Raw genomic sequence first — 14067 nt, 5'->3', positions numbered from 1 at the left:
TAGTCATCTCTACTCACCGCCAACTCTTGTACTACTCTTTTACCAACAAATAGTGGGATTGACCGTAACAATATAACGCCTCCACGGCTGAAAGAGCAGACATGTTTGCTGTGACGGGGATTCATACCCGCCACCCTCAGATTGTGAGTCGAACGCCCTAACCGCCTAGCTATGCCGGGCCATGTTTTACTACAGCGTTGCGATGACTTGTGTGGCCATCTTCAAATAACAGTTGACTTAAGATGGCTAGACGAGTAGTCAAGACGCCGTAATAACGAAAAATAAATCCACCCAGAGGCCGCATTTCTGCTGGACTTTATTTAAAGCTGTGTGTGATGTGTTTCCGTAATTAAGTGGTCAGAAGTTGTCAAGTAGACAGAATGTAGTCAGTAAAAAAAAGCAATACATACCATGAAAACTCGATCAATATCAGTGTGAAAGTAGGGAGACGGTATGTTGCGACGTCAAATAGCGAAAACTGTGCCTTTGATTTCACTTTCGTTTTACAAGGCTGTCGACTGTCGGTTCAAGGTTAACAGGTGCACAATCACGAGACAAAACTGAAGATGATACTACGTCCTCGCGCTAGCATGAGCATGTTTTTCTGAAATATACAAGGAAAGTGCTATTTTTCACTTCATTACTATATTTATAATTACGCAGTGAACGAACGTACTTGACTTCTTAGTGATCTAGGGAAAGTGTTTGTGAAATAAACAAAATATCACAAATGAAAATTTAAAAAAACATAGTGGCCCTTACCTTGTAATGAATACTTTCAACATTTATAGAGGTTTATCAGAATAATTTTACATCCGCCATACAGTGGTCGTGTATTTCTTATTATAGGTCGATATATTTGAATGGATTCAAAGCCTCTTTCTTGTCTGGTCTGTGAAAAACCGACTAACACTTTTGTGTCTTGGGGCATCGAAAGACAACGCGGCTGGTATGCAAGTCGGGAAACGTATATCGTGGTGGCGCTGCAGTAGAATTCGGCTCTTAGAGAATAATAATATCCTTCCAAGCATAACAAGATGGAAAAACAAGAAAAAGATACCTCTGAAAAGTCCCTCAGTGGGGTAACGGTAAGTCTTCGGACTTACCATACAAAAATGCGGGATTTGATTCCCCGCGGTGACAAAGTAGATTGCTCATTGTGGTTTCACTTTAATACAAACAAACAACTCGTTAGAAAATTTGGTTGGGCTACTACTGTTTGTTTCTCCCTCTCAGGTTAGTGAGTAATAAATGTTACAATTAAAAATACATTATTTTATTTTATTTGTGAATGCGTGGAACGTAACTTCAGGAAACTTTAGAATCCTCGTTGTCTGGCTTTTCTGGAACCAGTGTTATAAGGTTATTGGTCAATATACAAAAAAATAACGTAAAAACCAAGTTTAATCATGTAATCATCGACTTGCCGTGCGCATAATTTAAACATCTGAATGACAAAGTTATACTTTTTATAGCAGTTTACAAGATTTAACCGTTAATAAAAGTAACATTAAGCTATTGATGTTTTTAGCAAGAAACTCCAAAAAGACTATCTTTGTGTAATAATATCTCACTCTGCTGCCCAGTAGATAAAATAAAACGTAATCTACAACAGGTTAATCAATGAGATATGACTTTACTTGAAGCATAAAATTATTTTGCAGTATTCATATACATGCTTCTCGTGCTAATGTTTCTGAACAAATCTTTGTGTTATAGCTTCTCGTGCTAATGTTTCTGAACAAATCTTTGTGTTATAGCTTCTCGGGCTAATGTTTTTAAACAGATCTTTGTGTTATAGCTTCTAGTGTTAACTGTTTTAAACAAATTTTCTTTGTGTTATAACTTTTCGTGCTAACGTTTTAAAACAGATTTTCGTGTTATAGCTTCTTGTGCTAATATTTTAAATTATTTCTCAATAAGAAACACACAGAGACTATTACCTTACGCTTGTGTGTCTTGGGGAAAGAGAGTTACAACACTGAATGATTGGTGACCAAAAGTGCTTCATTTATAATTATCAACTTTCTCAAGTTAATTTTGCATTTATCAAAACGATATTCCTGTGTTCAGTGATCATTCTTGATGGCGATTGTAATTTATTGAATCAGGAACTAAACCGACACCTGATAAAGAATTCCTTGCACTATCTTTTCATAAGTCACACGTTTATAGAGGGCGGATTCTTCAATGTACACGAACCATACTCCAACCGTGCGAACCTAATTAAGCGGATATCCGGAATACTAAATAAGAAGGGGTGGCATCATCACAAAATCATGAAAAACACTATTACGACTTTCTTCGTACCGCCAGAGGGCAGCATTCATTCTATGTGGTCTTACATGAATTAAAATGTCATTTTATTCCGATTTCTAACGATAGCTATAGAGCATGATGTTACTCTAAAGCCTCCCCCTACAATAACAAGCTTTCTTCACTATTCAAAATTAATTCTATTTAATGTTTCTGCAAGTGGCTGTACTTATGATTTCTAGTTTGAAGATGACAAGAATTCGGCTTGGACTTTTGGGTAATAAGGGACACAATACTTGCTGATGTTTTATCTTCAGAGCTCCTGGAATTCAGAGTTTATCACCAACGTCCAGTCATTTGGAAGGCTTTTCATTTCTGCTCGGCCCAGTATGGCCATGTGGTTAAGGTAATCGACTCGTAATCTAAGGGTGGAGGTTTGAAATCACCGTCACACCAAACATGCTCGCCCTTTCAGCCGTGAGAGCGTTATAAAGTGATGGTCAATCCCGCTATTCGTTGGTAAAAGAGTAGCCCAAGAGATGGTGGTGGAAGGTGGTGACTAGTTGCCCTCCCTTTAGTCTTACACTGCTAAATTAGGGACGGCTAGCGCAGATAGCCCTCGTGCAGCTTTGCGCGAAATTCAAAACAAACAAACATTTACGTTCAAAACCAACGCTAGTAGCTTCAAGACAGTTCTGGATATTTAACACTCTGAAATTTTGTCCCTTAATGGACATTAATGTATGTAAAACATAAATATATACAATAAGTAGAAACTTAATAACCTAAAGTACCCTCAATACATTAAACTGTTGTGACATGAATAATAGCCAACAGTATCAAACGTTATCAGAAAATATTAATGTATCACATAATATTGGTGTTTTAGAAAATACTAATGCATCAGATGTCGTTATCAGAAAACACTAGTGCATCATTTTTTTTTTTAATAAACTGTATTTATTACCACACTCAAAGCTAGCAGACCATACTTGGCACACGTGTTTAGGTATAACGTACGTGCGCTCCAATTACATTTTTACTTTTCGGGAAAGTACAAATAACTGGGGATAACAGAAAAGCTACGCCAGTTAACCCAAGGCTTCTGTGAATTACAAGAGGTCTTTGAACTACGCAGTGAAGCATCAGCATTTTATGATACTGTATTTGATAGATAATTATATATTGTAAGCATGATGTAAATTTATCCAAAGACGCCTTGTGTTAATAACGATACCGCGATTGTAAAGTCTTTGAAACAATAAAGTGTGTCGTGTACAGATGCCAAGCCCGCAGAGAAAGCGAATAATCATAGGATTAGTTGTTTAGTTGTTTCCCTTTTAGGTTTTCGCAAGTAAAGTTTGAGAAATTACAATTGCCTGTACTCGCCATACAATGTGCGAGTGTATAAAGATAAAAAATATACTCCATGTTAAGCTCACCCCCACGGTGACTCAGTAGTAAGACTAGAGCTTATAACGACAAAAGTGCAATTTCAATACTCGTGGAGGACAAGTGCACATAACCATTTGTTTGACTTTGCGTGTAATTTGTTTGTTGAATATTGTACAAGAGTTACTCGGGGGCTACTTGTGCTAGCCATACATAATATTTAAATGACCAAATAGATTGAAGGTTGCTATTCAATGTCACCCACCGCCAATTCTTAGGTCGCTCTTAACCAACAAATAGTGATACCAGATTCAAAGAACATAAAGTCACCTTTACACGTTTTCGAACACTGCAAGTCAAATAAACATAACATAACAATAGAAAACACTCAAATACTAAATAAAGAAACAAACATGAACAAACGCAAAATTAAAGAAGCCTTACTTATACAACAACTTAAACCCAAAATAAACCAATACAAAGGAACACCTTTATACCTATATTAAAAATAATAAAAAAATAATATAAAATTATATATTCAAACATCTAACACCGCCCTCTATATTCCGACACTCAGTTACACAACCCCCTCTTTCTTTCTTTGTGAACCTGACGATGACCGAAGAAGGTAGAAACAGTGAGATTGATCATTACATTATAGCACCACACTATGTGCCCACAATGCAGAGTATGAGTGCAGCGCCCTAACCACTAGGCCATATTAAACCCTTTTCGTCTAAGAATAGAACAAATAAACAATAGTAAACTAATATCCCCTTCAGATTAGTTTATCAGTTGGCAAATAACCCGAATACGTTTGTTACTTGTGCTGGGTTTCGGGCTGGCATTAATGTAAATCCCAGTACAGAAAATAATTTATTTTCGCGAGACTAAGCGATATAGGTATACACGATGTCCAAGATTATTGTCTGTTTGTTGAATTTTGCGCAAAGTTCCATGAGGGTTATTTGTTTTTTGTTCTTTTTTTTATATCTGTGTGTGTGCTAAGGGGACCTACTGAACGTCAGCTCCGACGACTGGCACCTAAACCGTGCTAAGCACTGTCGAAGATTAAAAATAGGTTTCGTATATCATTTAATATACGTCACTGCAAAACCATGCTAACACAGAACACGTGGTTTACCATTGTTCGGCAAATCTACCAAAGTGTAATATTTTGAAAAATGTAAAACTTTACAATTTAATTGAAATAAATCTCAGAATCAGTTTTTTTTATCAGATATAAAAACGGGGCATCTGAAGTCTCGGTTAATAACACTGCAAACATAATAACATTATATCATTTAGATAAACATCATATTTCGTTTGGCTGTAGGGCGAAAGTTCTTTCGTAGGGAAGGGAAGGGGTTGGGGTGGTTAAATGATAGTGGGTATTGAACTTAGCGTAGCATCTCATGACAAACGATAAACAGCCCTCCCTGAGGTGGATTCCTAGCTATGCGGTTGTTAACCGATCTTTCATCTCAACTCACAGTAAATGGATTTAGTACGGTTTATCCATGGCGATAAACAACATCCAAGAGAGATTTAAAAATGAATGGAAAGTGTAGTCATTAGTAAGAATTATTCCGCTACGAAACGCTAACACTATTATTATTATTCTTACAACCCTTCGAGTCTTTTTTTTTAAGTTACGTTTTCTACTCTATAATTCGTTTTATTCAAGAATGTTTAAAAACGTTATTGTTTTATAGCACCTGAAATATTATAGTTTTTGAGCCCTCCGATTTTTCAATAATTCTTTGTTTGCAAAGCTGTACAAAGATCCTATGTATATAGCCGTTCCCAATTAGAGTGGAGAAGTTAATCAACATACACCCACAGTCCATGGACTACTCATCCTTGTAGGACGTCTATAGTTTAAAAGAGCGTAGTGCGTTTTTGAAGCAATGGGTTGCTAGCCATGAATCCTAAGATTCACAGTTAGGGCACGCTAAACATTTCGTCACGGCAGGCCCCTACTAAAAGAAAATTTGTTTTTCGAATAAGACACTAATATTCACAAAGTGCCATTCACTAGTAAGACGTTTACGATTAGACTAGTCCTCCGCTAGTACAGCGGTAAGTCTACGGATTTACGACGCTAAAATCAGCGGTTCGATTCTCCTCGGTGAACTCAGCAGATAGCCCGAGGTGGCTTTGCTAAATGAAGATACAGGTACACTATTAGACTACTCTTTATAACTAATTTTAATATTTATTGGTGGTAAATTTAGTAATTTTGTTTGATGTTGTGAAAGCGGGCACAGGTAAGAGGAAATAATTCTGTCATTTTAAACATGAAAACATGTTCAGTAAAATTAACGTGCTTTATCTGATTTTTCTGAAAGTGTATATTGACAGTGTTTTGAAATGTACTTTTACATTTTTTACAGATGAATAATCGGGTGGATTTACTACGGATTTTTAAAATAATGACTCCATGGTTATACATCTGACTCTCAGTAAAATCGAAAACTGTTACGACATAAAATAGGAAACGGTATGTTACAAAACAAGAAAATATTTTCCAAAAGTGGTAGTTTATGGTATTTTTACGATTTTCAGAGCTATTATAGACATTTACTTTTGATATATCGCGATTTAGAAAAAGACAACAAAAACAAAACTAAACAATAGTTGAAACAATTAGTTTCTTCTTCCTCCTCTTTTGTTTTTATAATAAAAACCTGAACCACGAAGTAAAAATATTATGTTTAGTTAGTGGAAAATGGAATACAAACATGCACTTGAACAAAGCACTGAATAGATTTTGGGTTTTGAAAGTCACGCGGGAGGACAGGCGGATCGTGATAAGTTTGTCAAGTTTGTAGATCCATTGAATTGTATCTTATGTCCGGCAACGGTCAATTACAAACTCTCTCTTTGTTAACCTGAAGATGACCCAGAAATGTCGAAACGTCGTTCTATGCTTATCAATAAAAGTGTTATTACTCATACCAACCGTTCTGAGATACATTTTTATTTCATGTGTTTTTTGTGTACTGTGTTATCTGTTTAAATTCCATTATGCCTGAACTTACCTACATTACGCCATTGTTAACATGTATTTTGTTTTGCATATGAAAAACCTCACTCATCTTTCACAATATAATGTTTGTAAATGTATATTATATAGTGTTTTGATGGTGTTTTATGAAATGGCTTGTATGAATAAAGTTCAACCATTGCCGTGTTTGTTGTATCACAGCTGACATGAAGAGCTTTGGATTGAGTGAAACGCGTCGTCTACCTTATAGATAAGATGAATACAGTGTAGTTAAAGTCTTGTTATTGTACACTCTCCCAGTTCTTGGAAATCCGTAAGGAACTGAATTAAGAATGTAGTGTTAAATATATGATAAGCCTAACATAAGGTCTTATAAATATATAAAATTAAGTATATTTAATTTAGTGGTTTTACATTTTGTAAAGATATTCCCCTCACCTGTTATAATGTAAATTATTATTTTAGCAAGTATCTTCCAGGTTTTCCACACATAGCTAAACTCGTAGCACAGCATAATGCCACAATAACGTAAGTCCTTATCTTAACAAGTATTTCACACCCACACAGATAAACACGTAACATAGTAGGATTAATTCTTAACGTAACAGGTTAGTTGTCTTCCGCTGGTACAGCGGTAAGTTTACAGATTTACAACGCTAAAATCAAGGGTTCAATTCCTCTCGGTGGATTCAACAGATAACCCGATGTGGCTTTGTTATAAGAAAGAACACACATACGTAACCTGTCACTACTCAGGAATTCAGATTTGAAAACTTGCCCAGCTAATGAAAATAAAAAAAGCAGTACCTTCCTTTTGAGAAAGTTCAAAGTGATTTATTTATTTTTTAATTACACGAGTTTTTAACGAATTTTGTGGTGCTTAGTATGGCCTGGTGGTTAAGGTGTTCCAGTCACGAAATCAAACCCTATCACCGAACATAACTCTAAATCTCGAGACCGCTTACGATCTTTGGGACACATTACATAGTGAAGCATCATCAGTGACACTCGATCAGATTTACCAGGTGGCGCTCAGCTTCTTCCCAGGTAGCCCTTAACTTAGTAGTGAAAGACTGCAGGAAGAGAAGCTAGTTCCACTTTTGCATTTTGGAAATCTGGTAACCCTAATCATGCAGCCACGTGCAGAGGACATTAAAATGGCAAGGACCCATTGACGGCAACAACAACAACACACTCACGCAAAGAATTTTTCGAACATCGCAAGGCAAGACTTTTTTTTTTTCTTTCTTGGGGATGTTAGGAAAGCCTATGAGGACTGTGGATTGCTTCTGGTACATGCAGGGTAATCACGTGTGCCTTTTGGTTCATTTGGAAATGTGTATGACTGAGAAAAAGAACATTTTGGGATATAAGAGCAGAAGGGCGAGGGCTTGAACCCACCCATGTCACTACCAGAAATAAAAACTGAGTAAGTGAAGAAGCTTATTTACTGTAGAGAGTTAGGATAAAAATAGCAAAATATTTTAATCTGACTTATTTTAGCCCTAGAATTACCGATGAGGGTCTATGTTTTTTTTTAGATACATTTTTAAAAAGTGTATGAATCAACTGTTTATGGGTTTATGTCCTTATTGGTTACAGGTTCCCTATTAATATCAAAATCGGAAAAATGAAATCCTATACGAATATCACTAATTTTGCAATTAATCCTACAAACTATTGCTAGTGTTTTTTCTATGGGTTTTACGCAGAAAGTTAGGGATTTCAACCCACCACCCCTGCTTTATTCAGCTCGTTACATTGGATGTGTAATAATTACGGAACAATGTAAAATGTGGATTACTGTAATTAAAAAGAAAAAAAAAGTAGTAATTTTAAGGTTAAGTGATAATATAATAGAACAGAAAGTCTGGCAACTTAAGTACTCGAACTTGTGAAACATTAATGCGATCTAAGCCTACATTCGCGCTAGTGGTGTTCTCGCATGCAAGTTCTATAACTTCAAAAATTTTCTGAAACGGATGTTACTGCGATTCATTGACCCTACGAAATCTGTCTTACGGAGGTCGAAGACCGTCGTTTGCTCACATTAAAGATAACAATCGTACAAGAAATGGCGTTCGAAACCAGTAAATGTCGTATTTTAATACTTTAATCGCGTGGACTGCATTATGTTAATCTGATCTCCATCCGTTAAGTGCGTGCATGATGGTCATTTTTCCTTTTTCATGGACAATTATGTAATTGACACCAAAATTTGATGTTTTTTTTTTAGACTGTAGAATAAGTTTCGCTGTAATTACCAGTTATCTAAGCTGAACGTAGTGAATATTGCTTAACGTAAGAAAAATGGATGTCCGTTTTATTTATTATATTTTTTAAAACTTATTCAATCTGTTGCAAAAACGAAAAATTACAATCTCACGAAGTTCTCACTCCTGATCAATGCCAATGTCGTGGACGAATAGCATCAGGCGGGTTATTTTGCTATTGAAAGAATAATTTTAATTGGTTGAAACCAGTATATCGTAGCACCGTTCAGTATCAAGATGTTCACAATCATTGACCTGACGTTTATCCTTAGAAAAAATGTTCTGTAATTAGCATTCGGAGTTACGCCAATAAAAAAAAAAAAAAATCTTCATGAGCACTTACCACATTTGTATCAGTAATTATTATATTTTACAAATATTCATTAAGATATAGTACGGTTAATTTTGATTATCAAATTTAAATATAACAATAACGGAATACAGGGAAGTATTTCTGTTGAATGATATGTGTGTGTACGTAATGTTTAATAGATGAAATACTCTTTAACTCAAAAATTGTACATATACACACACACAAACAGAATATAATACTAGATGTACTTCCGCAGCGCCTCCTAAAGTGTTCTGCTTCAAGAGTAAATGAAACCAAAATGAAGAGTAACAAATATTTTTATTTCTTGTTTTTTAAGTTTATACGTCATGCTTTGTTGTAGACTACAGAATGAATGATTCTTCTCATGATTTGTGGCATACGCACGTTTTACTAACGTCATGAAAGTACAAACTGCAACGTTAAGTGTCCCTTATGTAACGTGATTTTAGTATTTACTGACTGACTGACATACAACACACTGCCGTATAGTGGTGTGAGTGGCTAAAACAGGTGACCCTTCCAGGCGGTCTTCAACTCCCTTTCGGGAAATAAAGCCACTTATGTCTGTCCGTATCGAAACGTTTCTATCTTCTTGTTTTATGATCACAACGAAACCTTTAGAGACTCAGAAGTATTCCGCACAACGAAACATTCAGAGACTCAGAAGGATTCTGAAAGCTCGTACTTTATTCAACTTCTCATTTTTACGAATTTGAAATACGTTTCCACTTTCCCTTTTGCTACTGCCGGAAGCCGTCCCGCCATTACCGTAAAGCCAAGGTGTCCAACACAGTCGCCACTCGTCACGTGGCGAAACGGCTGTTGACCTGTAACGAATTAGTTCTTTAGTTCTATCCATTTTTTTTAATTTAGTTAATTCTATCAGTAAATAATTTGCCCTCCAGTGGCACAGCGGCATGTCTGCAGACTTATACAGCTAGAAACTGGGTTTCGATAGCGAATTGTGTAGCTTTGAACATAATAACAACCAACAACCAGTAAATAACTTAAAACATTATTGTATATTTTTCTATCCCTTTATATCTATAAAAGCACAATTATGTTTTTTGTCATGTATTTGTGTGTTTTTATATAGCAAAGCCACATGGGGCTTCCTTCTGAGTCCACCGAGTTTTTGTCGCTTAGCAATAATGTAAACACATTCTCCACACTTACGGTGATTATAAAAAAACTGTTGTACACAACCGACGTAAAGCCAAGGAAATAAAAGCTGCGCCTACTCAGATATCTTTAGTAGTGATAATAGAAATAAGTAACTTAATTCTTAAAACAAAAATTTACAAAACCAGATAATTTTCCACGATGACTAGTACAATAAGTAGGCCGTGGGTTAGGATCTTTCCAAAATCCTTCCCCCCTTCTCGCATTTAAATGTTGTTTTTTTATGCTAAAGCCATAAATAACGGTACTTCTTACTTTAGAAAAATAAAAATATTTTCACTATTTTGAGCTGTTGTAAATATGATTATTGTGTAACTTCTTAAATAAATTGTAGTTATTTTTGTTGTTATTATTTAAGCGCAAAACGGTTCAAAGTATTATATGCTCTTACAACCATACAAATTAAACCTTGAATTTTAGTGTTAAAAGTCTTCATACTTAGCGCTGAGTTACCAGAGTACTAATATGGGAATCTCTACGTTAGTTCTATCACCCCAAAATTATAATTATGCCATTTGGGACCAATTACTAAGGTAAATTGTAACGGGAAAAAAGATTAAAAGCTTCCCAGAAGAAAAATAAATAATCGCGTAATGACACGAACTTCTCACTTATACCTTAAATATTTTGCCCTCCAAGAGAGTACGAATCATGACATGGAAAACGAGTAAGTCAGCACATGGAAATACACAAACAAAACACGTGACGTTGATCACGTTAACCATCTACTGGATGAAATATCATTCGTTACAGCAAAATGAACTGACTAATAACCAATTTTTATTTCAAATTTGTAAACAAAACTTGCACCCTTTCAATAAAGTTTCGCTGCCAGTTTTGTAACGCAGTTAGCACCTATTTTCATCATGTTTCATGATTAATACACTGCCAAATTTCTATTTCTATTACAACTCAGACTAAGGTGTTCTGTTCAACAGTCACTTTGTCTTTACTACAATATCCAAACATAAAAGAAGCTCTAGTGTTTGTCTTGTAGCCTTGTTTTAGCAATGTTTTATTATTCCCTGAAATAAACCAGTCACTACACAATCCATCCTCGTCGACGTCTATATCTGTTTACAGAGTGCAGCTGAAGACGAGAGCGTGAATGCGTTTCTCTGAAAATACAAGGGCTTCAGTCTTTCATATTTTATTCGACTAAAACCGGATGGCCAGGTGGTTAAGGTACTCTACTCGTAATCTGAGGATCGCAGGAGTCTCCCTTTCAGCCGGGGGGCATTATAGTGTGACGTTCAATCCTACTATTATTTGGTAAAAAAATAGCCCATGAGTTGGCGGTGGCTGGTGATATCAAGCTGCTTTCCTTCTAGTATTATACTGCTAAATTAGGGGCAGCAAGCGCAGATAGGTCTCGTGTAGCGTTGTGCGCAATTCAAAAACGAACAAATCAAACCAATTACTCGACTACATTTACCAACTTATAGCTTGTATAAAGCTTTTATGTAAAGAGATAATTACAGCAGTATCAACTTCCATATAAGGACATTATTACTATAGTAACTACAGGCCTGATTCTTGACTCTAATGCTCAGGGCACCTAAACAAAACACAGACTTGGTCTCTATCTCATTTCTTCCTATCAGAGGTTTATAACACTTTTAAGATATATTTAAACTACACAAGAGTAATCTAAAAATTCCTTTTAATCAAGGAATATTTTCTAGCCTCTTACCCAGGGTTTTTTGTAGCCGTCAGCTCAGACAAATGAACATTCCCCCTTTCTCTCCTTTACTTTCCATGCAAATTCCTAATTTCTCATGGGTACACCGGAAACTCCGTATTCAAATACACATGTAGTAATAGATACTCACTTGCTTAAAACCTTGAGGCCATTAGTGCGCTATAACAGTGACAGTCAAATTTCACTATTCGATCAGAAAAAAAGCAGCCCAGGTAGTTTTTTTCATTACTTTAACCGAAACTTCTAAACAAACAAATCCACTTGTTTTTTCTTTCTTTTTTTGTACGTACTTTCCTGAGACACCGCTAAGATGGTGATAAAACTTTAAAAAAAATCTTTTCATACGGGTTTGTTAATTCAGCGATATAAAATAAAAATGTATGGTTAGAATACGATTGAGTTTTTCTTGCTTCTGCACAGATTTATTTAGTTCTTAGCGTTTTTTCGAGTGTAATTACATTCGTGATATATCTGTTTCGCAACACCATATTATAAGAAAGGTAAAAATAAAATAATGAAATAAATGTGTTACTAGAAAGTTAAATGATATTTATTGAATATAAAACCCAGAGAAGATCTAAAAAAAAGGTGACAGTTTTTTTTCTATTTTAGTATTCATTATGATTTTTAATCGTATGTAACCCTACGTGTATTTATCAACACATAAACATTTATGTTAGGATTAATAATTTGTACTGTTTAACGTGTTTTAAAATATTCTGGAAGCAAGTACGTTTTACTCTGTAAATGATGTGTGAAGTAATACACCTTTTTTGCTTTTTGTCTGTCTATTGATAAAATACTTTTAAAAAGTGATTTTTATTCTGGCTATTTCAGAAATAGCAACATAAGTCTGTTGTTCCATTACATAATAATTTTTTAAAATTTACCATAATTGCGTTTAGGTTTTATTATAGATATATTAAAGTTTAATTAATTGGATCATATGGCACATTATGAAAACTTTTATTTCGACTCATAATATATACCCCTCTTCAGTGAGTCAGCGGTAAGTTTACAGATTCACAACTCAACAATTCATGGTTCAATTCTCGTGGTTGACAGAGCACAGGTTGCTTAATGTGTAGTTTTGTATTTAAAAATTTTCACACACTCAACTCATTGATATATGGAATGTTTTATAATGTCACATCACGTGATGGATGACTGTGCAGTAAGGCAAATCCATTGTGCGCATGACTGGAAGAAAATAATAATACATTTACAATTTTTAGTTCCATCAGAAGAACGACTTATTAAATTAATTGGTTTTCAATAGGCAAAAATAACCAATTAACGTACCTCTATAATGCAGTTTGCTTTTTCCTACCAACGCATTCCAGTGAAGGTTTCAACTGACGGTTAGTGGGCGTGGTCAGTACACCAAAAATGAAACGTGGTTAACCCCTTAATTTTCCATTCCAACTGTAGACTGTTGTTGTTATTATAGCAAAAAGTGTCACATTTTATAAACTACCCATCATTCACTCTGACAGGCAAAGAGCTAAGTAAGGTTGGAACATAAATATAATGATAACGAACATTATTTATGTTTCTGATAAAAAAGAAAGAGTTGGTATTTGTAATAATATACAGTTTAAGAGATTAAGAATATTTTCTTAAGTAATTTCAATTTACTCGAAACCCATTTTACTTATTCCCTTTTTATAGTAAAACAACACAGAAAAATTACTCAAAATATCGATATTTTTAACCTTATACACACATGAACTAATAGGAAAAGTCAAATACCTCTGGGGTTCAAGTATGACTGTTTTCATGTGACTTCGGAAGGTCTACGCAAGTTGCGATGCGTTGTCCCATCTAAAAATAAAACTAGGCTTAATAGACATGTTGTTAATAAAAAATCAACCTAATTATTTTACAAACGCTTATGTGGTTCATTAACTGTTCAAAT

At 35.0% G+C, this 14067-nt stretch overlaps 1 protein-coding gene across 5 annotated transcripts in view; it reads right to left on the bottom strand.

The window, feature by feature from the left end:
• LOC143229009 (uncharacterized) overlaps window positions 1–14067 on the bottom strand; it is an 84432-nt gene that overhangs the window by 15978 nt on the left and 54387 nt on the right. For 2 of the 5 annotated variants that reach the window (XM_076460623.1, XM_076460620.1), the window contains 2 exons: window positions 13902–13973; window positions 411–604 (listed from right to left, as the gene is read on the bottom strand). The exons of 1 other annotated variant lie outside the window; for it this stretch is intronic. In XM_076460623.1, the coding sequence (XP_076316738.1) occupies window positions 411–413 (3 nt within the window). In that variant the 5' untranslated portion in view covers window positions 414–604; window positions 13902–13973. Of the gene's footprint in view, window positions 1–410; window positions 605–762; window positions 982–13901; window positions 13974–14067 lie in introns of those variants that run through there. 2 more of the 5 variants (XM_076460621.1, XM_076460624.1) reach the window with 2 other exon arrangements.

The sequence above is a fragment of the Tachypleus tridentatus genome, chromosome 10 (genome assembly GCF_004210375.1).
Source record: "Tachypleus tridentatus isolate NWPU-2018 chromosome 10, ASM421037v1, whole genome shotgun sequence".
Classification (NCBI taxonomy): domain Eukaryota; kingdom Metazoa; phylum Arthropoda; class Merostomata; order Xiphosura; family Limulidae; genus Tachypleus; species Tachypleus tridentatus.
This window is presented reverse-complemented; position numbering and strand designations above follow the sequence as displayed.